Genomic DNA, 23,836 nt, shown 5'->3' with positions numbered 1-23,836 from the left:
GCTTGAAATGGATCACATCAGCATAGGTAGTCTAATGCTACAAGAGGCCATTGCTTCAAGTAGACAATAGACTGAAGCACCTTCTATTTTGCCTTTTATTCCATTTTGGTTTCAAATCGCAAGTCAGATATTCTTGGGCACAGCAAAGTCCATATTAAGTTAAGCTGTAAGAGTACCAGCTTCACCTCTAATCACTCATCCAAATTTCAGGATGGAGTGGAGCTTCTTGGCCATTTAAGGCTAAATTTTTTGAACATGTGACATTACAAACTCATACATCAAGATGTATGTACCTTACCCAGCCACCTCAAATCAAGTAAATGTCAAAATGGGAATGCCCAAAGCCCTAACAACTACTAACCACTACTGATCACTCTCTTTTATGAAGAGCTGCTACAAAGCAGTTTTGGATCTTCTTCATCACCAAGGGAAAAAATACAGAATATCGTTAACTCTGTAAGTTGTGTTATACAGAGGATGTGTTTGTTTTGGTATAAGGCTACACCAATTGATGCACAGGAAAGGGAATCACTTGGCACACAGCGGCAGAGATGTGCCTGCGCCCAGGTGACACGGGCAGCCTGACCCGCCCAACAGTTAGTTAGTTAACACGTAATGTGCCGTTCCCTCCCCATTTATGAGTATTTCAGTAGTACAACCCGATCATTTGGACCTTATAGAGATGAAATTAATTTTAGTCATGTTAATTCCCTCTTTCTATAAAGATGAACAGTATTAGAAAACATGCCTTTCTCCTAAGTTGTAGGAAATTTCCATTATCTTGCACGTGCTCTGACAGCAATAAACCACAAGCTTCCCATCAGCATGCCAGCACTGCATGCATCAGGCATGAAATCTTTACTTTTACATTTATTTATTTTTTAAATCATTTATGAAGATGCATATGGCAAAAGAAACCAACCAACAACCACCTGTATGGGGTACGCTTGCACTTTGAACAATAGACCGTAGACAGAAAAGAGGAAAATTAGTCAGAAGCTATACACTGCTAAATCAGCAAAATAAAAACCCAAGAAGAAACCCTACTAAGATTATTCATTCTTTTCCAATGCTGCCAGTGTACAGGAAGGTCCCAAAGAAGCATTTACTTGTTTTAAACTGAGTTAGGAACTCAAATTAGAATAGAAATTAATTTTTAATAGGATTTAATTTTTTAAAACTATGTTCATACTGGTGCACAAAACATCAGGCCCGGTCCCTTGCCATGATGCGATATGCTGAGCCTCCTGCTGGCTCTCTCAGCTGTGCTTCACCTCCTCTCCACACCCCAGAGACAGCAGCATGGGCCATGGTGTCCCGCGTGGGGAGACCAGTGAGATGATCAATGCTTGACTGCCTTTAAAACTAACCCGAGCGTGGCCTAGACTACTCAGACACTGTTCATTTTATTTGGTATCCTCTATCAAAGTTATGTCATAGGCAAAATGGTCCAATAGTGAGAAAGTATCAGTGTGGGAAAGCACTTAAAATCAGTGTAGTAGTTTCTTGCCACCTAGACACACCATTTTAGGAGAAAAAAATGTAGTTACAGTAAAGACAGGAATGACAGTCATAGGTTATCTAGAAATTTTGTTCTGTTGTAGCAGATTTACTTTTCCAGTATGGTAAAAATCTTTGCACACAAGCAGCAGAAATTCTCAGTATCTTCTCAACAAAATTTATCACAGATCCCCAATGCAATGAGTTCACCAAAGGCTTCCACTAAATTGCAAACACAACCATTTGGTCCATGTGGATACAACTGTCCCTTAACCTGGTTGCAAACTGTTCCAATTCACAGTTCAAGAAACTGAACTTTATTAATTTCACAGCCCAGCCAAGTAATATTTACCACCACATAAAAAGCACCTATGTCATCAAAAACACAAAAAGACACAGTTAAAATTTTCACATATGTATTTTTAAGGTAAGGAAGATTTTAGAGAAGTCATCATTGACATTTTATTGGCATTGCTGTACTCTTTCTCAGTGATATTAAAATGAAGACACCACACCTTCACTGATTTAGGCAGACTCTTTGGAGGCTGAAGGGAAAGATTTCTTTTTTAATTACAGTTTACAAGGCAAGGTACAGTCATTAAAAATAACTTCTAAAAGGTATGGACATTACAAAATCAAATATTTTTCTGTTCCTTACCTTGACAAAATTCAAAGTTCCCTTTTTTCCGGCAGTCACCTATCACTAAACTCAGTGCTCTCCAAGTGTTTCTTTTGACAGATATCATTCTCCAATCGCTCTGCTAATTTCCTCTTTCCTTTTCTGACTGGGACAGATATTATGTTCACCAGCCCAGAGATCAATCTTTTCTATTGACAACAACAAACGACAGAAAAAAAAAGAAAAGAAAAAAAAAAGAAAGAAAAAAAGAAGAAGCACATATCACAGCCAGTTTGAAGCACCACACCCCTTCATTTGCATGATAATAGCAGTATTTTAAATAAAAAGGGAAGACCAAAATGCTATCATTCTAAATCAATTACCCACATTTTCTTACTTAATATAAGGCAGTACTTTAAAACTGTATTAATTCTTCGACAAAGGCTGTTTCATAAGTTGCTCATTTAAAACAGTTGACATATAGAGGGCAACAAACTAAGGGCAGCCTGTACTCTACTATGAAAAAAATCTATTAGCTAATTCTGTAAAAACGCTTGGTGTAAAATATATTCATATAACATAAAGTATTACATACTTTACCTGGTTCAACAGAAGCTCTAGAGAATCATTTATTAAACGATCACGGTTACTAAAAATAGAGACCTTGCAATTATACATTGCTATACTAATTTGGGTTTGTAAGTCATAACAGCAAACACATTTAAACAAAGGGAGATCAAAAAGCTACTGATAGGTTTACAAATCATCCTCCCACTTTTGAAAAGGCAGTTTCCCACCCACTCCAACACCTACAAACACTGTTTATTTGGGTTACACAAATACTTTGTCATTCCTGTGAGTCTGTATTACAGTGCTGACAGTTTTTTCAAGACATTAATATGCTTTTCAGGGGGTTGCAATTACATCAAGGCAGAAAGATTTCAAGGGCCAGACACACACAGTTATGCACATGCTTCAATCTGCATCCACTATTCAGGTATTTCAGGACATGAAGTTAAGCATGCATAAGGATCTGGTCGCAGCTGCATGCATCTAACCTAGAACCCAGCCTCAACCCTCTCCTGCACTAGATCCTACTGCAAAAAAAAATTGTATCGCCCGAGGGCATTTGCAAAAGATGGCATTTTGTGTTTGTGCTACAATTTGCAATCCTTCCCACAAACAAGCACACTCCTCAAATCAAAACAAACCTTCCTAAGTTAAGTTTAGGTTACAGAACAAAGGAGGTCACCACTTGAAGTCCTTTCCCATGGTCGCGGTGCGATGTTTCTCGCAGCCCTGACACAAGCCAAAATTCTATTGATTTCAGTGATGACAGACGTGTAAGGACTGCAGGACTCTACCCAGGATTTGGGAACTGTGAAGCTTTCAATATGACACTATTGCCTTTGGCATTTGGAAAATAATCTCCAAAATGTGGTTAGGACTCCTCAACTTGGGTGCAATAACTACTTTTCTAAAGTTATTTTTATTTTGTATGAAATTCTCTAGTTGTCACCATGCTCCTACACAGGCAATAAATTTACCTTTCAGCGCTACCTTATCATGAATTGTGTATTTTTCAATTGTCCAGCCTTTTGCGTAACACTTTACATTTCCATAAATGCACACAACATTCCCTAAATTGTTGTTATTGTTTGATCTGATTTTTATGGCCATAAACACATATTCTACCAAAACCAAAAAATCCTTCATTAACCAAGTAGCCTTATTAATTTCACTGAGATCATTTAAACATGAAGTTTTCTACTGAGTAATGATAACACAGTCTGGATGAATTATGGTCTTACAGTGGAACATCAAATTTACATCGTATTTTGGGATTCAGAATTACACACAGCAGCCATCTGTAAAGATGTATTAATATTTTGCTAACCTTTACTGATTTGGCCACTAGAAATAATTACGATCAAATACGCTAAATTATGTAACATATAACAATTCAATATTTGTTGTCTGCTGAACAGCATACTCCTTTTTCATGGCTGGTAAAAGATTTTTAAACCTCTTACTGTAAGAAAAAAGTTCTTTAAAAAGTACCCATCTGTTGTCTACTTTACAACGAAGACATCACTTTAACTTACTGCTCTTCCTTTGTTTCAGCCCTACGTTCATTTTCTTTATATGCCACATTTTCCAAAGTGATGGATGCATTCTGCTATACCCATTCTACATTAATATCCTTTTTTAAATTTATTTTTGCATCCTGAATTGTAAACTGCTGCTGTTGTTCCAATGTACATGCACAATTGTCTAAAGTCTGAGCTTCACTGAAAGTAGAATGCCTCAAACAATTTGTAGTCTTACAAGAGTGTTATAAAAAAGGATCAACATGTTGTATTACCATGGAAATTTTGAAAAACATACTTTCCCAAACAAATATTACTTTTTCTCAATGGTATGAAGTAATGAAAACCACATGTGTAAATCTGCGATCCGTGCAGTAGTTCAAGCTGCAGCTAATAGAAAATACAGAGAGTGAACTCTGCCATATAAAGGATTCTTGTTACAGAAATATAATGTGAAAACCAGATGCAGACAGAAAACCTTAATCACAGATGGGAATGTAATCACTGGCATACAGAATACTTTTTTGATCAATCTCAACCATATGAGAAATGTATTTATTTTCTAAGGAATGCAATAACTCGAGAGAGTCTTCTATTTGAATTCAGTTAACCTCATATTCACAGTGCTTTTATCTTATATGTGGAGAGAAGGGGGATATAACCTGAGCCAAGATTTTTAGAAGAGCCATTGGCCCTGGCAAATCATTCTTGTATCAGCTTATCTTTCAAGGAATTAATAGGATGTAAAGACTACAAATATCAGGATCAGCCTCAAAAGAAATCAACCATTACTGCACTTCCTAGTTACTGCTAGAAATCCTTTCATCACCTAAGCACTTATCTGGTTAAATTTTCCCCTTAATATGTGGTTCTTCAGAAATACAATGCAAAGAGCAGCACGCTGTTGCACTGCAGTTCCACAAATCACAACAGGAGTCTCATTCCATTACCAAAGCCGAAGAGTCATCGGTTCAGAACTAGGTTTACTTCAGGCTTCCTTCTAACCGCTGGAAGTCCCAGTGAATGTCCTCCATGCACACAGCTCGGGGGTGTCAGCAGGAACCAAAGGGCGGCTCTCCAGTTACATCACGTTGTCTAAAAGGCAGATTGCCTTCTACCAACTACCCAGACTAAGGTAGGACCAGGGTAACACCTGCCTGTTTTCATTGCTGGTGACATTTCTGCTCAACTTTTAAGAGATGGAAATACTACAGCAGTAGTAAACTCCCCATGTGAAATAATGGAAATTGTCATTAAAAACAAGTTCAGGATTTGGGTCATCGATATGCTACCAGCAGGACCTACCTACGCTGTTACAAAGGCTCAGCACCTTCAAGCAAGCACACTCCTACAGTTCATCAGCCAATTCATGCAAGAGTTACGATTGCCTAGATAAATTTTACAACTGGCGACTGAACTGGGCTGTTACAATAAACTGCAATATGGGGGGGAAAAAAACCAAAACAAACCAACCACTTATGCTAGGAAATAAAAATTAAAAAAGGAAAAGCACAATGCTATCAGAGATGACAGACCTCCAGGCTCTTGGGTACCAGCAGTAGTAGTTTACCCTCTGGCAGTCTCTGATCCCTGCTGCACCCTCTTCCTGGAAGTACCCACTGTAACCAAGAATAACATAGCTCTATACACAGCACTGCCTGACTGCCACAGTTCACAACTGAGCTTATTAAGGTGACTCAAAATTATAATTAATTTATTTTAATAGTAATAAATAACATAACCACAATGATTTGGTAGCTGTTACACCAGAGGGGAGAGTGGGTGACAAAAGCCTTTGATGGGCACACAGTAAGCAGATTCTCCCTCTCTCTTACTCTCTTGGAACCTTTAAGTCCCATTACCATCATCCCAATTTAGATGTCTGCAGTAAGAGGGCACAGTCTCTTCAGTACACTACCACAGAGCTCCCAGAAATGGCTCATCACAGGAGTTCATCTGACTAATTCTGCTTAAGCTCCTGTAAATGTGCTTCCTTAACGTAATGCCTGTATGCTAGGTGAAATCTGAAGTCCACTTCTTGCTTCTTTCCTCCTGTGTTAACCACTATCAAACCATCTGATGAAAATACTTTGATTCTGCCATTGCAACACAAGTTTTTTAAACCATCTTGTCCCTTCTGCTATTTAAATTTCCGAGACTGCCACATCAAAAGATAGTGCAGAAGTCAACATTTAACACTGAAGTAATATAGGCTGGATATGCTTGTTTTATTTCTAAACAAGCATGCCTAGATTAATAACAAGCTTTGGCCAGATATGTATTTTAATTTGCATGTTTTTCATATAGCATCATCATCGTGTGTGTAGACTGCTAAAAATGGAGTGAAATCTTCCAGCTGTAAAAGAGTTCCATGTGACAAAACAGAGAGGGATCCTGAAAACTCCTGCTTCGTGTCATGTGTGAGCGTATGTGCCCGTCTTTTTTTTTTTTCCCCTCTCATCTAATTTCATCTGCGAGAGACTGTCCCTAGAGGACCAGAGAAGAGAGAACCAATTATATCCAGAGGTTGGTTTCTCCAAAATGAAGGCATCTGTTCCATGCCAACGACTTCCACATGGAAAAAAAACAGAACTTTGAAGGCATCTGTGTTCATGGCTGACAGTCACAGATCTTAGGGTCTACTGTAATTGCCCAGCTGCAAACATGATTTGGTTGCTGCTGTTGTCAGCTGATGTCCTTGCACTGAAAAGAAGGGAGCTTAAATAGCAAAGAGCTAGATAAAAATCAGATATTCTTCAACAATACTGACACCTTTTCCCTTCTAAAGGAGGTATTTTTCCTGGTACAACAGGTTTGATGGAAGTAAATTGCAAGGTGGTTTTTAAGCGAACAGTTTACAAATGCTTTACATTCTGCTTTAAAATGCTCTTCTTTAAATTACATACAAGTCCAAGCACAATGTGCTCATTATTTGTTAGTATTTCAGGCTGATATTTGTAAGAGTGATTCAGAAACCAGTATGATTCACCAGCCACATAATCCAGCAGCCCACCTTATTTAGACAAGTAGTCTCAGTAAAACCAAGAGTACACCTGAGCAGAAGTATAAGAGTTTTCACCCAAAACGCATATGGCAGATAAATAAGTAGTATATTTATTAGTCAACTCAAGTCACTTCCAACTTGAGCGGTACTTTCCAAAAGACACTTAACAGAAACAGTTCAAAACGTGGCTTACAGCATTGGGTATGACATTTGCAGCCAGATACTCAGCAATGCTAGGTGCCTTCACTGCTAAAAACCCAAGCAGTTAACAACAAGCTCATCAGAAATAGCAAGACCCTAACTGCTTTTCCAAAGCACAGCACTGAGTGCCATTTAGGATCCAAGACTACTGATGGTGCAGTTGCAACAAAGACAATTAAAACCTGACTGGCCTAAGCAGAAAATGCATTTACATTCCCTATTCTCCACTCACTAGATAAAAGTGGCTCATAGTTTCCAGAAATATTTCATGCACCTCATGAGTCTTTGTAGTTTTCTCACCCAGGACTTTTTATCAACAGCCTGAATGAAGAAAGACACTGTATGTTAGGGAAATACCTTTTAATTTTTATTGTTTTGCAACAGAATTCTTAGTTATTCTGTTGGATTCCAACTGCAACCCCAAACACACTCTGCAGCAGCAGCATTCAGCCCTTCCAGCCAGGTAGCCACGCAGCTTAGGAAGGACGGTAAGGATTCCTATGCAGTTTCCCTTGCCTGGCACACACCTCAAACCATTATGAATGCGTGAAGTAGTGAACCTGGGGGGGACACAGTAGGCCTGACACTTCCTGACCACTTCTAAACTGCCTCCAGGAAGGACAAGAGTTGGGAGTGAGGACAATTAACACAGCCACCTGCTTCCTGTGACCTCCTGGGGGGCAGACACTGATGACTTGCCCTGGCAATGTCACTGAGGTCCTGCCCATCCTTCTCTTCCCAGAGAAGCTATGGGATAATAAAAACAATAGCGGCCAATAATAGCTCTATAAAGAGAAGGCAAAATTTAGGACTGGACTTAAAACAAAGAAAAAAAAATGGGAAAAAAAACCCATCAGAATCTCCCCATGTGAAGAGGATGGGCTCAATAAACCTCAGGATGTGGAAGGAAAATTGCACACTACTTCACTCTTTAAAACTACTGTAGCTGTTACTCACTGTAGCTGTACACTTCTCTGGAAAATTTTGGAGCAGGCAGCTGGCTTAAACACAGTTTAACACAGCTCTTGGGATACAGAAGTTGAGAATCCTGGCCCCACAGACTCAACAGGAACCTCTGAGAGTATTATTACAGAAGGAATCAACTTTTTCTCTCCTTAATACGCAAGTCTTGTCAGTTAAGTCTATCACTGACAATTCACAGAGAATCACTTACTTTACATTAAGACCTGATCTAGCCCACTTTATTAGGGCCATATCTGGATCTAAGTCTTAGAATCAATCCAACAAAGTATTGTTGTGATCACAGATGTGACATGGGAACACAGAAATTCTGAAAGTCCAGATCCTCAGACCGGTGGTTAGACAAAAGAAACATGACGACCTTCTATGAGAACTGGCCCTGTGAATACTATGGAAGATCTGACCTCCAGTACCTCAACATTTACAAGCTCTGCTGACCCATGGAGTTGCATTAATCTATCATGGTGCACATGAAATGTGCATAACATTTGGAAACCAAGCCAGGCTATTCAGTTCAGAACAATGGTTTCCTTGCTCATCTGCAGCATGCTTTAATATAGGCTGCAGCATGCTTTTCCAGCATTAAGTGGTTTGCTAACAAGCTTTAAAAATAATAAATAGTACAGTCATGAAACAGCTTTTGCTTAATGGTTCCTAGAACTCTGTGACTTCACTCACTAAAACCTTTTCTATAACATTACCCTTAAATACTTCTAGCAATGCCACCATTAAAATAAAATAAAAAATCATCCTGGCACTACCATCCATTGGTAGCACACCCGCAGGTGCCATTATCCCTAAATTTGTTGGCAGTTTTCTCTGGCACCACTATGCTTTAATGGCTCTGGCAACAAACCCCACCTGGATGTCACTGAAAGCACTCCTTTGGAGCACTCTTCCCAAATATCCTTTACAGCAGTTATCATTCCGTCTCCTTTGTTGCATCCTAATAATCTTGTTTTCTGGCAAGAGCCTCAGCCTCTCTCACGGTCAAAACCTAAGCTGGTCTGGGGCAATTCTCTTCTTGAACTTGTCTAATGCATCCTGGCTTAAAAATTCATTGTATTACATCCTAGTAACACAATGTGACCAAACCAATGGGAAAGCAAAGCACAGGTACAAAACCCCCATTTAATTTGATGCTTCATAACAGAGATTGTTAAGCCTTGGGACACATGCCACCCAACCTGTCATGACAGCATGAAGAACCAGCATCCTGATACTGCCGTTACAGAAGTAAATTAAATGAAAGCCAGAAAATTTATTCTGGAAAATAAATAACCATGGAAAAAAAAGTGGAAATGTTTGGTGGGTTGGACTGGGTTTCTTTGGGCCAAGCTATTTAAAGTGACACCTGGGCCACAACCAAAAGGGGCACCTATGTGGTCATCATCAGAAATCAAATGTAGACAGCAGGTCTCCAAATAAAAGGAACCACAAAAGAAAATGGCTAGTGGTAATGACTACTACTTATGCAAACTGTGTATTAACATCCAACAAGGCAGACATACATAAGCCTCCTAGAGCTACAAAAGTAACTACTGTCTTGCAGAATTTGTAATGGTGATGCAACCATCTCCCCAGATGCTTGTCAAAATTTGTGGGTTTTTTACTCACTGCATCAACTTGGCTTTTCATAAACAGTATCTATTTCATTGTATCTATCTATTTTATTGTATGCTCTTGCTTGCCACAGTGGAGATTAATTCCACTCCACTAGGTGGAGTCTTCTGTCTTTCCAGACCGTAACCTAATTTCCAAAAGAGCCTATTAGCCTCCGTGAACTATGGGTATTTACTTTATTATATACATAAGCACCGCCGTCTACCCGCCTTGATGAACAGAAAAGTGGCAATGAATCAAATGCCTTCTTAAAACGGCTGAAGAAACCATGAACTATCCAATGAAGATCAGCATGTCAGCATGTCAATGAAGTATCAGCATGTCACAATATGGGATCACTCAGGAACACTATTGTACAGTTCTGTTCAACACAACTGTGCTTTTATGATGCCTAAATTCAATAAATAATATTGGGTGAAAAAAGGCATCACTTAAATAAGTCACCATATCACACATGCCCAAAAACTACATACAAACAAAACCAAGTTGCTTGCTGAACTTCTTTTAAATCATTCCCGTATATTCAGAAATATTTTTAATATCTAGGATTTCCTTCCTTTCCAGGCATCCTAAAATGTGTTACAGAAAATGAGAGGGAGCATGAAAGAGTTTCTTTCCATATTCACATTTCCATTCACAACCACTGGAGTTAAATATGGCAACTATTCAATAGAACAGCAAAACTGCATGCAGCATTTTTGGCAAAGAATAAGAAAAACAGAACACTCCCATGAATGTGTTCAGAAAATTTAGATAAGAAAATCTGGATATCCTACATCCGGCTATAATCTTTCTTTTGGGGCTGGACTCCACCCCAACCCCTGTGAAAAGTACCAAAAAAATCCCACGACCAAAGCAAAAAAAGCTTTTTGGTTTAAAAATGCTTCAGGTAGAGAGTATTCCCACTAACATGCTACGACAGAGCATTTGCTCGGTAATACTCGCAAGCAAAAAGCTCCATGTAGGCACCGAGCACTAACGTGAGGCTCCTCAAGGCTCGCATCCCTGGGTCAGCCGAGGTAGGGCCTCCTCAGCACAGCTTCTGCTGTAGATATCACAAGCTATTTAAGGCTACAGACATTTTGCCCCTATCGGCCATGTTTTCTGTAATATTTACTTCTCATACATATGTCTATAACTATGTATACGTCCCACAGAAGGTGAGGTTTAACAGGGTTAGCTTTGTTGGGGAAAAGAAGGTTTGGAGGAAGGAAACAACTTTCATGTTGAGAAGATTTGAATCTAGTGACTGTCAAGGGATGTAAACACTCTTCTGGGGAGGGAGCCTTTTTGTTATGTTTCAGGAGTGCACAGAGTTTTGGATAAAATCTGTATAAATAATCATCCCTCTGTCATTCAACATAAATTTATGCACATGTGTGCACACAGTTATGTTTGGGAATACAAACTATAAAGTAGACATGCCACAGACTTCTAGACAACCTACCACAAGCACGGATCTCGCACAAAATCCATTCTATATTTAAATTTCAGTTTATTGAATCTTAATTATTTCTGATCTGTAGATCACTTTGAGGAAAATCCCCCAAGGTCAAAAGCCTACAAATCCAATTGCAAAACCAAACAGTAGCATCAGCAAGGCCCTTTCCCATGCAGACACCTGCCAAAAAACTGAGTTCCTGACTACTAGATTGGAAACCAACAGCTAAACCCCATTCTAATACTAAAACCAGGTAATTCTCCTATGTTGATATAAAGAAGTAAAAGCTCTCATTTTGTTCTGCATATTTACTGATGTTATGTACACAGAGCTCTATAGATGTAACAGTGAATTACCACTTCTTCATTTAGTCCTTATTTATAAAATTAACAAATACCTTTTTCATTTTTATTTTTTTTTAAATTGAGATGCAATGTTATTTTCTCTGGAGATGCCTCCGATAGGAAATCTGTGCTTTACCAATGCTGTGCTTTCCAAGGTTCATAAAAATCACTTGTACTAGCAGCTCCACAGCAGCAGATATTTTTGTATATATGCATTCAAGCCTGATTTAATCATTTCATTTACCATGAAAAAAGTTACTCCAAAAGCCCCATTAACTAAATTGTCTTTGATGAGCCTAAACTTAAGATTTGCAGGTACAGCAGGAATGAAACAAGCCAAAGAATGTTCTGTCATACTCCGAACATCCTTTTACTTTGCACAAGGTCCTCAGTAATAGGTAAAGCTGCATTGTTGCAATGAGGAAGCAGTCACTCACTCATCATTTTAATATACAATCATAGTCGACTAATAAAATTATTTTCAATGTACAAGTTAAATCCTTTTACCAATATAGTGACATTCAGCTACCCAATGCCATTTTTACAGTCTAAATAGATATGGTCCTAATTGCATAATGCCATTTTATCTGCTGAAGATAAAAAGTGCCGATAAACAAAAATGCACATTAGGCAGGAGATTTTTCAGAATAGATTTTTTTTTAAATAACCCACTTGCATTAACAAAAGATTGCAATGGCTTCCAAATTATAGGGTGTTATTTTTAGTGGAAGTAGTTCAATATTCATATTGGAGCAGATGTAGCAGTTTAACAAAACAGCTCTTCAAATCCTGCACAAATTGAAAACAGGAAAACTGATTGCATTTTCTCTTATCACTTTCCTTTTCTGAATTGACACTTTTGGCCTTCTGAAAATTTACACATGGCTTTCATCTCAACAGCACCTGCTGATCAAACAGAAACCTAACATTTTCATGAAAATGGTATAAAGGACTTGTTTTCTTTTTACCATCTTAAAGGGCATCAGCAGTCCACTCGATGGCAACAATTGCTGAGTAGATGGCACACTCAGAATACATTTTATATTTTCATTACATTTACTTTTAAAAATGAGTTAAATCACTAGTGGTTCTTTCATATTAGCTCTTTGTCCGCTTTAAATTAATTTCAGTCTCTATCTCTGCCTAACCCTGATGGGTTTCATTCTACAGTCCGCTAGATTTTAAAGAAGATCTGAAAGCCTTTGAAATAATAAGACACATTGTACGTTCTGCAGCCACTGGGTCTTCCTCATATTCACAATCATATAAATTAATATATACAATTATGCATGCACATGCACGTATTGTGCGGACATTTCTTTTTACAGTGCTTATACTAAGGAAAAAATGTCTCTATGTATCATCCCGCTGTAGTCTCACTGCTTTGAATACCCTGAGCATTATCGACAGCATGTTGAGGGGGGAGAAACTCTAAAGTCCATTTATTCGGAAGTTGTTCTTTGTTTCCTTTGCAATCTTCAGACTGGGAGAAAGAAGGTCTAGCAGGTGCTCTGGAACTTGAACATCGAGACTGGGTTGTGATGCTGCCACTGGTGAACATGGCAAGCATGCAAACAACACAACCAGAAGTCCTTGGGCTCCTACAAAAGTTTAAGGTATCAAGTCATGTATATAAAATATGAAACATTAAGTACCTTGTTATCCTGTCTGCTCCTGAGCCTGTAAACTCTGAAGTGCAGCAGCAGGTAACAAGGACCATCTTCCCTTGTACGTAGTTCTAGGGGTAATTAAAGACACTCCCGAAACCTGCTATGTGTCAGCTTCTTAAATGATAGCGCCCTAACCCCACTGAAGTACTATGCTGCCATCCATTACCATTCTGCTTCAGTGATAAGGTAACCTGAAGGCAGAGATGACATACAGTAATATATGTGCAACTCCAGACAGTTGGTTCGTGAATTTCAGTGTTTCATCATGCTCACTGAGGCAATCGCAAACCTGAAATGTCAATATGTTCAGTCAATGGAAGTAAAATAATGGGGCTCTATTGTCTTACCCTATCGATCCGCTGCTGTCAACAAGAATACATGCCCCCTTGGCTTTAAACAAATTTTAATTAGGCTTTTAGTTACCAGATCATATCTATCTATCTGTGCAAACACTTGACAAAGTGAAACGGCAATATAAATATTTCAAACTTTTAAATATATTTTAAAGGTAATTGTTTAATGTTGCTTTAAGATGCGATTGCTGATAAAGCCATTCACTAAAGCAGCGTGCGTGCACACACTCGGCGTGCAAATCATCTTAATGTGGCCAGGGCTGGAAAACCACCAGCAAAAGTCCGAAAGAAGAACACACACAAAAATCTCACAGGGAAAAAAAAAAAAAAAAAAGAGGCCACTTTTCCTAAAAGCCGCTGTTGTCCTCCGCGGGGAATTTGGGAGCCGGGAGCCTCCGCTAAAGCCACCCGAGGGTGGGCGGCCGGTTGTCCGCGGCCCCGGCAGCACCCCTGGCCGGAGCCCGCCCGCGCCCGCTCACCTTGGCCCCGGGTGCCGCCCCGCTCCTACCGGGGCCGGCCGCTTCCCCCCGCCCCGCCCCGCCCCGCCCCGCCCCGTCCCGTCCCGCGGAACGCCGCACAAGCCGCTCTCCTCCTCCTGCGACGGTGCTTAAAGCGAGGTCCCTCAGTAACCTATTGTTCTCCGACCGCCCCCCGCCCTCCCCGCGGCCAGCCGGGCGGGCGACCCCCTCCCTCCCCGCAGCGCGGCCGGGCGCGGGGGGAGGCAGCGCCCAGGCCGCGGCCGCCCCACGCACAACAAAAGGCAGCCCCCTTCTCCCCGCCGGCTAATCTCTGCCTGTAAATCCCCCGCCCGCTACAGGGGGGAGATAAGAGGCTACATCTTCACTTCTCCCCGCTCCTATCGACTCGTGCAGCGCCGAGGGAGCCGGGCGGCGGGGGGCGGCGAGGGGTGTCCCCCCGCCCGCCTCTCCCCGAACCGCGGGTGGAGATTACCTTCCGGCGGAGGGAGGGAGGGAGGCGCCGGCGCGGTCCGGGCTTTGTGCGCCTCACACGCCTCGCAGCTTATCTGCGGCGCAGGGACGGCGCATCGCGCCTCCGTGGCCCTGCCGGCGCGGGGGGGAGCGGGACGGTGGCGTGCATCGGGGCGATTACGGTATCAGCGCGGCCCAGGCGGAGGCCGGAGGATGCACGGTGGGTGTGAGGGAGCGGGGCTGGGGCTGGGGCGGCACGGCGCGGCCCGGGGTCCCCGGGGAGGCCGCGCCCGGCGTGAGGCGAGGCGCCACCTCCGCGCCGCCCACCGGGTGAGAAGGCGGCGGCTCCCTGGGTGCCCTGGCCCGTGCTCGTGCGTGACCTCAGGCCCTGGCCCCGGCAGCTGCCCGCACGCCTCTCCGGGATGAGAACTCTGCCAGAGACCACGGGGAGCGCTGCGCTGGCTCCCCGGGACTCCCCCACCTGAGGTCGCCTCCCTTTGCGCCAAGGTGATGTCCCCGCGCCTGCCTCCCACTGCACAGACCGCACCTACATCCCGCACCGAGCAGGACGGCTCCCGGCCCAGCGCCGTCACCGGACGCTCCCACTCCCGGTTTGGCCAAGGCCCAGCTTAACCCGGCCTGCCTCGTCTCGCCAGTGGCAGAAGAGCCCGAACGCAGCACGCTGCCATGAGCGGTGGCATCCTTCACCAGAGGATGAGCCATAAGCCAGAGCAGGTCCCTAGGCTTAACAGTTCAGGTTTTGCGAATTCAGAGGGTTTGTTTTGATGGGATTCACCAAAGAGGGCTGGGTTATCATGGGGAACAGGGAGGGGAGGCAGCGAAGCAGCAGCCCAGCCTGCCCACCACATGCCCAGCCAGCCAGCAGAATGGCAGCACCAGGTTGCCAAGCGAACTCTGCACGCTTGGGTTTTAAAGTTTTAGAAAGGTTTCTCCTTAGGAATCGACACTTATTTGTTAAGGAAACACGTTTCCATTGCGCGTCTGTGGAGGAGCACCGTGAAGGCTGGGATGAGGACAATGATGGCACGCTGGCGTGAGACAGGCATTGTTCAGTGCAGAACTCCTTCCAAAATCATTTGTCCAGGAGAGCAGGTTTTTTCCACAAGAAAAGAAAGAAAGGGAATTTGACACATAATACAAAGTGAAAACCAGAACCTAGATGGGGGAAGGGCGTGTGTGTGTGAAAATCGTGTCACCGCAATGAATGTCAGATAAAAAGGGGTCTGTCACAAATCCTCCACTAATCCAATAATGCGAAAACCTCTTGGTATCACTGAGACATAGCACAAGGTAATTTTTTTTATGTTTCATAAACCACTCTGTATGTCTAGCCTTAGAAAAAGAGCAATTTGGTGAATCTTCCCATCACAAAACCAGGACTTTTTTTCATTAAAGACAAACTGATTTTCACATGTCGCATTTACTATGCATTCCTCAGCCAGTATTTTTACCCTTGAAGAAGGGCCACTTCTCCCCCAGCTTCCTCCAGTTGTCAGTTGTGTGACAACCATATTTAGAGGTAATCAGACAGGTCATATTACAAAAGTTAGTCAACTCATTTGAAACCTTAACCCCTAAACTTAATGGTATGTTCTATGCATTCCTAAAGAAAAGTAACTTTAAGTCAACCTGCAAGGTACTACAGAGCTCTCTCCCTGCATATATTATTGCAAAATACTATGTGTAAGTGTGAGATTGCTTTTTTTATGGATTTTTGTTACGGATTTTTTTCCTTGAAACATATATATCATGCCGTGAACTAATTTAGGATCCATCAGATTCTCATCTTGGAAGGCCACCATGTGTGTCTTGTATCTATGTTGGCCGTTCCAACAGGCAGTTTTACTACTGAAATCACAGTTCTCTAAAGAAAAACTAATCTGGGATCATTTCTAATGTAAACAGTTTGCTGCGAACACACATTTAAAAATAAAGCAATGTGTGTTAATAAAATAAATACAATGAAGAGTACAAAAGTGTAACAGAAGTGGCATTCCATAAGCACAGCTGTCTCAAAGTCCAAGCTGCAGGCTAGAAATCTTAATTTCAACTGACTCTCTCTTTAATAGCGGGTTACCTTCCTATAAAGCGTAAAGTCCATCTGCCCCAGGCAGATAAGTTTTGAAGCATTAAAACAGATAAAAATCTAACATTTATTTCTTGCATTGAGTATGTGAATTCTAGTGTGCTATAATGTGAGAATTCCAACATATGACGATTATGGCATAATATCTCATAGCTCAGCTTGTCATTACTTCACTTGTAATTCTTATGCTAATTATGTTCATAATTACTATAAACAGATGTGGTAGAAATTCATGTGACCTTTTACTGTAGAATGCATTTCTCACTCTCTCCACTTCACTTTAGCAATATAGTGTTAAACCAAAGGAAAAGTATTTCTGACACTCTGCATGTATGTGTGTACGTAAAACCGTTTCAACCTTCTATTTCAGCCAGAGGATCACCTATGACAGTACATTGACATGAAAGTGATGGTAACTGAGAAGTCTACCCTGAAACATACCCCTAAAAGACTGTGCTTACAGTGAACCTTTTTCACGAAACCTAGCTACAGCCACCAGTGAAGCCTAGGACTTAAACGGAGCACTGCATTTTTATTCAGTACCTTTGTTAATGCAGCAGTATCCTGCTTTACAGCTACAAGTACATGACAGCCATACAGCAATTTATTTTACTCACAGCCCAACCATCACCGTCTGTACACAAAACACATTTACAATAAAATCACTATGGATTTCATTAAGAGAAAGCCTACTCGAATTTCATTTCTTTGGATCTAATCTATAATTAGTGTGGACAGACAGGTGCAAACCCTTCTCCTCTACAGATGGCTACTGGAAATGGTGCAAAATAGCTCCTTCTGTTTAAACAACACACAGATAACCTGCTCTGCTCTTATCACTTACAATTACCTCCTTTATACTGAACTAATGTTTACTTTAATAAAACGTCCACTGTTCTCTAAATGTTATTTGGAAACTTTCCTATCGATGGCAGGAAAATTAAAAAAAAATTAAAAAAAAAAAGGAGATGGAAGTCAGTATCTTTTAGATGAAAAATTCTTTTTTTGGTGGGGGAAGCACCTTTTAAATGGCAGGATATTCTGACTTTGATTTTACATCTGCTGATCATTTTTTTGTATCCACAAAACCACACAGTATACTACTTCCTGATGTATTTAAGCTACCATATATTAAACTAATCAAGTTTATAGTAAACAAGAACAGGATAACTGCAATTTTAAAGCAGTTCTTTTTAACAGGAACATTATGTGGAAAACCAAGACCATTTACATTAAAAGTTCAGGTTTTAGACTAACTCTTAGATATTTCACGTGAAAAAAAGGTGAAGAAAATGTAATCTGGAAGCCAACGGTTTAAGAATTTACACTCTTACTACTTAAGCTAAATTCAGTGTCAGTTTAAACTCATTATAGGTTGCTATTAAAGGCTGTATGAAAAAGAGCAGGCTGCTACTAAATACATGGATCAAAGTTTTTTTAATGTATTCAGATCAAAAGCGATTTTCCTTTTACATTTCTTTAGCCAAGCCATGAGAAATAACCCCTTCACAACACCCAATTCATGTTTTATTTCAGCTGATAAGGCTTCATCTTGATCTCTGCATGACAACTGAAGTTTATACAAAACAAAGAACAAGATTCCCACCCCCCAAAAAAAAAAAAAACCAAAAACTGAAGCTCCTGCAGTAGCAACATACTAATATCCTTATTCGATTAGCTAAAGATTTAACAGTAATGGACTGTGGCAAGTGGATTTGAAAGATGAAAATGACAATTGCATGCCCTTTCTCCCATCACCCCCAACGCGAATACTGCAGATGCCTATTTCACCCAAAGTGTCTGGCAACAGGAGTTTTCAGTCTGCACAGTACCTCAGTGAAGTGAGCTTTGCATTCAACGCCTGTCATCTGAAGTTCATTTCAGGGAAGTAAGAAACAGGATTTGACAGGGAAGAATGTCCTGAACTGACTAGCCACTGACCAGCACTCCAGGTGGAGCTATTTTTTTCCCCTTTATTCTATAAACAATACTTCCAGTATAAAACTCCATGTGCACGCAGGCATACATAATGTTAAGCGTATACAGATGAGAGACACCATGTGATGTTTTACTGGTCCATTGTTTAGGCATGAAATGAGTTAACGTTAAGGTGGTCAAAAATGGTAGAAGGCAATGTTTTACTTAAAAATATTTTGGAAACTATTTAAAAGCTCAAAGCCTTTGAAGAAAAACAACTTGTGCAGCAGTTGCCAGGAAGCAGTGACCTAACACTGCTGTCTGCATTCCATTACAAACAGAATGGTTCTTGTCTCCTACAGCATGCTCAGGCTCAGGAACCCAGCCGCTCACCCTCCTGCACAGGCAGGGCCGAAGGAAGAAGTCCTGCCATCACCTCCTGTACGCCTCGCCTGGCTTCAGCTTGCCATAGACATCAACGGATTTAAGAGTGGGTTGGGTTTTTAGTGGGGCTTGGGGTTTTCTTGCGCTGATGCATGGTTGAGCTTCCCATGACAGGAAAAAAAAATGACTCATGAATTGGAAGTACTAGCAATTGTACTGAAGGTTCAGATATGGTAAAACTGACCTTAGAAAAGTTATCAATTATCAAATAAAGTGTGACTGCCTAATTAAGAACCTTTACAGTGAGACTGCAGTGCACCTCACACCCAACAAAGCCTTTGCCAACTTGATATATACATAGATTGTACAGTTAAGAATAAGCCATATTAAGATCTTTTTCCTAGTCTTTTTTCTATTGATGGGGAGCCACAGAAACACCTAGTGCTAAAACCAAAACATGTAAACAAGATAGACTTAACTTTTTTAACATTCAGCCGAGCAGAAGGAAATTCCCTGATCTTATTGGATTTCCTAAGGAAATCAGCCCAGAATAAACTGAATGGGGTTTTCAGACTTCCCATGGAAAGGTCAAGCATCAGCTTTAACAACCATTAGAAACCAGTTTCAATCCTCTCTGCTATCCAGATTCACTAAACCGTTAACGGAAAAGCAGACGAGAAAACCTGGACAATAGAATTCAAGCCTGAAAGCCTCTTTCGCGTCTTGCCTAAAACTACAGTTAACAAAGTTGCTTATTTAAACTTTCCATTGCATCTGTTAAGGATGCAGAAATGGAGAAGGAAATGTAAGGCTACAAGGGTATAATTAAATAAATTATATTCACCCTTAGCCCTAGCATACTGTGTTTACAGATACAATAATTATGCTTCTAGCTACATGTCAAAAGAAAATATTTTCTAAGTCCCTCAAAAAGCATGCAAGCATTACCGTAAGGAAGGAAATAAGTCAAAACAGATTGGTAGACCAAAAAAGGGGAAGGGGGGGGGGGGGCGCGAAATCCTGCTTTGGTCAGCAACTCGGACCACCATCAGGGGATAAATCAATTTGCAGCAGCTGTGGACAGCCATTTAAGTCTGGGGCCTGAACAGATTAATTAGGGGAAGAGATGTTAAAAGTTAAAGGGGTCAGCGTTACATTAAGCACACGCATATCTGCTGCAGCAAACGCTGGGCTGTACATACCGAGACTCAGCGGACATCCTTTTAATGAGTCGGGTCTATGCCTACAGCCAAAGGGTCGGCACTTGCCGCGTTCCCACGGACGGCACGGCAGCTCCCGCAGGCTGCTTTGCAGAGCTCTATACCTGCCCTTGCCCAGCCCCCGCCATGCCGTGCCTGTCACCGGCGCCCTGCCTGCCCCGCCGAGGCAAGCAGCTGTGCGCAGCGCACCGGGCGAGCGCGCCTCGCAGACGCACGGCCGGGGCGAGGCCGGCGCCCCCCGCGCTGCTGCGGCCGGCGGGGAGGGACTTGAGCGGCGCCGCGGGGAAGGTTTTGGCGATCGCGGGCTCAGCGGACCGCAGCCCGCAGCCCTGCCTTCTGCGGGCGGCACGACCAGCAGGCTGCGGGAGACAGGTCGTTTCCGTGCCCTGGTTTGGGGCGCGGCAGAGGCAGGAGGGGTGCCTGGCGGAGCCTGCAGCGGAGCGGGCGATGGAGGGCTGCTCTAGCCGAGACCCCAGCGGCTGCGGCGGCGGCTGCTCCCCGCCGCGGCCGGCCAGGGCGGTCCCGCCGCGCCGGGCTCCGGGCTGCCACTCGGGGGGCCGGCGGGGGCGGCTGCCACGGCGCCTCTTGCCTTCGCCCTCCCTCCTTTAAAGCCTCTTGCCTTCGCCCTCCCTCCTTTAAACTTCTCCATGAACTGAAGGAAGCAACGTTTTAGCTCCTGGCTAGAGCAGGAGCGATTTGAGAGCTGCGTCCGATTAGTTACTTTCAGTTTCTCTCTAACGTTCAGGAGAGCAGAGGACAGTAACCGCACAGAGATTTCTCTATAAATTAACGTGCAATGGAGTCGCGAGTGCTCCTGCTATAGCGGCAAGTCCTTCCCTACCCTAAACCCAATTTTGGCCCAATCTCTCAACTTTGGCACTAACAAAAGGACTCGAACTCGCCAAAAGTCAAAGGCTCGTCTAAATGGCCGGGAGTGCGGTTTTCGTCCTTCCAGTCTCCCTTACCGATGGTCTCTTAGGAATTTACGGAATCAAACCATTCAGCTCAGCTAGACGAGATGACACAATTACATTGTATTGCAGTTTTGGAAATGCGATCAGTCCCCTAAGGTTGCCCTGTCGTTTTACAAAACGAGATCCCTGCAAGACCGCGGTGCAGCTAAGACGATGTGCACCGCCTGAAATATTTCTTGCAAAACAGCCCGAAGTGATGTTGCCAGCGCTACATAAACCGATGACTGTAACGAAACAAACAAACAAAAAATCCCACCAGAAATATTTCAGGCACTCCGACTCACATTGGCTAGCGCTGTGATCTGGAGAGAGGGGAGGCGGGGGGGAGGGGGGCAAGAAAAAAAAAAAAATAAGTCCTACACATCGAGACAGAAACCCAACGCTATGGAAGAGTATGTGGTTGGGAGGGTTATCTTCTGCAAAATTGGGTTGTTCGGTTCCCGGGCTCTTGAGAAATATTTGGGGTGCGAGTTTGCGAACCGGGGAGTGCGGGTCTAGGAGCTGCATGCAGCGCTACCCTTGCCCGGGCACCGCGGCAGCCCCGGCCCGCCCGGGTTAGTCACAGCCAGGGCAGTCCCGCGGGAACGGAGAACGGGGGAGAAAAGAGGGGCTCGGGCTCCCCCCGCCCCAGCGCGCCCTGCCCTGCCCGCGCCCCGTACTCACACTGCAAAGGACCGGAGATTCCCACCATTCGCCACGGGCTGCGAGCTGCAAATAAAAGTTCCCGTCCTGCTCGGGGGAGAGCCGGCAGCCCAGGCTGCTGGAGGGGCGAGGGGGTGGGAAAGGGGAGAGCAGCGCAGCGCGGCTTCCCTTCCCAGTCCAGATGATCCACGTCCACAGAAGTCAAAACGAGCTGAGGAGAAACTCCAGCTGCTCTTCCCCCCCACCCCACCCCCCCCTCCGTCTCTCTCGCTCTTGTTGGTTTTGTTGTTGTTGTTGTTGTTTTTTAAAGGAGGATCAGCTCGAGAGAGACTGGTTCCACGGGAAAGGACAAGAACCAAAAATAAAGCAAAGTCTCCAAGTCGAGATAGTTAATGCCCAGGTCCTTCTCGCTGCCGCCGCCGCCGCAGACAAACGTGATGTGGAGCGCAGGGAGCGGCCGCTGTCAGTGGCGGGGTCTCTGCGTGTCCCCGGGCAGCCGACGCATAGCTCTGCCCCCGGCCGAGCCGAGCCGAGCCGAGCCGCGCCGAGCCGAGCCGAGCCGAGCCGAGCCGCCCGCCCGAGGCTGCGCCGCTGTCCGCGCTGCGCTGCGCTGCGCTCCGCCCGGCTCCCCCGCTAGCAGGCACCTCGCGAGGCAGGCAGCATACTGCCGGCAGCCGGCCCGGCCCCGCTACCCAGGTGCAGGGGGGGAGGGCTTAAAGCAGTGGGAGGTGATAGAGGTAGGAGACATCTGTGTCGTGAGGAGGTTAGTGGGGGTCAAGTATATGTTAACAATAGGCGAGCGCGGTCCCTCTCGGGCAGCCTGCCTACTCTTTCTTTCTTTCGCTGGCTTTTACTGGGTGGACATCTAACTTGCTCCCTAATGATGCCTCCCCGGCTTTAAGAGTCCAGACTGCCCTGCAGTAACCCAAGACAAACACTTTCTCTAGCCATCTGGAGAGCTCCTGGCTGCTCTGCCTGTGTCTCATCACTGTGTGAAGAGACAGCAGTGCTAGAAATCAAGCCACTCTCAGATCTACTCTCTAATCCCCTTCTGTTAGCTGATTTCCAGTCAGACTGTTTGCTTTTGCATTAGATAATAGCCTTAGAGAAAACAATTATCATTTTCCTTTTCCCTTTGTTTTTCCCCTCTTTCTAAAGTACAGTATCGAGGCAGGCCTCCCTCTCTCTCTCTCTTTTTTTTTTTTTTTTAAAAAAAAAAAGAAAGAAAAAGAAATTTGTAGTCTTTCATGGCTTGCAGAACCCAGATGCAATTTCACACTTTCCTGGAAGGGGATTCTGGATTCTTCTGAAAGCAGCGACACGATCGCAACTGCAGTGAAAATTAATTACTATCATCTACAATTAATAGAAGCATGCCACCGTTTGACTTCGTGTTTCGTTACATAATCATTTCAGTTTCGGCATCCATATATTTTCTGATTCATCAGTTATTCCCTTCTATGTTTTGCAGAGAGTATTTTTGTCAGTCATACAACCTACAGCAGACCGGTACTTCTGCTGTTGTGTTGACACCATATAAAGCAGGCGTCTAAACACACACACACACACACACCAAAAAAAAAGAATAATCCCAAACACATCAACTTCATACACTGAGCAAAAAAGTGTGGGTCTTTTCAGGTTGCAGATAATGGATTGGAACTGTTAGAACTGCCTGGACATTTAGCTTCATTTTCTTCAAATGTCAGATGTTAAAAGAGTGAGCATATGCTAGAACTTCTAATCAAGCTGCATTCTTTATTCCTGTACGTACATGTGAACACACACGCACGCACACACACTATAGGCCTGATCTTGCAAATGCCTAATTTTAGGC

The 23,836-nt window shown here is 43.2% G+C and overlaps 1 protein-coding gene and 1 long non-coding RNA gene across 7 annotated transcripts in view; one reads left to right on the top strand and one right to left on the bottom strand.

The window, feature by feature from the left end:
* RUNX1T1 (RUNX1 partner transcriptional co-repressor 1) overlaps window positions 1–22,572 on the bottom strand; it is a 117,291-nt gene extending 94,719 nt beyond the window's left edge. For 2 of the 6 annotated variants that reach the window (XR_005103131.1, XM_037379854.1), the window contains exons 1-2: window positions 20,366–20,449; window positions 2,159–2,328 (exon numbers count right to left, since the gene is read on the bottom strand). Coding sequence is in view for 3 of the 6 variants with exons in the window: in XM_037379854.1 (XP_037235751.1) it covers window positions 2,159–2,246 (88 nt within the window). In the remaining 3 variants the exon portion in view is untranslated. Of the gene's footprint in view, window positions 1–2,158; window positions 2,329–14,777; window positions 14,928–20,365; window positions 20,822–22,020 lie in introns of those variants that run through there. The other 4 variants (XM_037379855.1, XM_037379858.1, XM_037379862.1 and 1 more) reach the window with 4 other exon arrangements.
* LOC119144444 lies at window positions 14,847–20,359 on the top strand. Its single transcript, XR_005103132.1, has 3 exons — window positions 14,847–14,975; window positions 15,157–16,066; window positions 17,233–20,359. It is a non-coding gene; the product is annotated as an uncharacterized LOC119144444 (long non-coding RNA).
* Window positions 22,573–23,836: the final 1,264 nt, after the last annotated feature.

Source organism: Falco rusticolus, chromosome 3 (assembly GCF_015220075.1).
Source record: "Falco rusticolus isolate bFalRus1 chromosome 3, bFalRus1.pri, whole genome shotgun sequence".
Lineage (NCBI taxonomy): Eukaryota > Metazoa > Chordata > Aves > Falconiformes > Falconidae > Falco > Falco rusticolus.
Note: the sequence above shows the minus strand (reverse complement) of the source record. Positions and strands in the feature narration are given on the sequence as shown.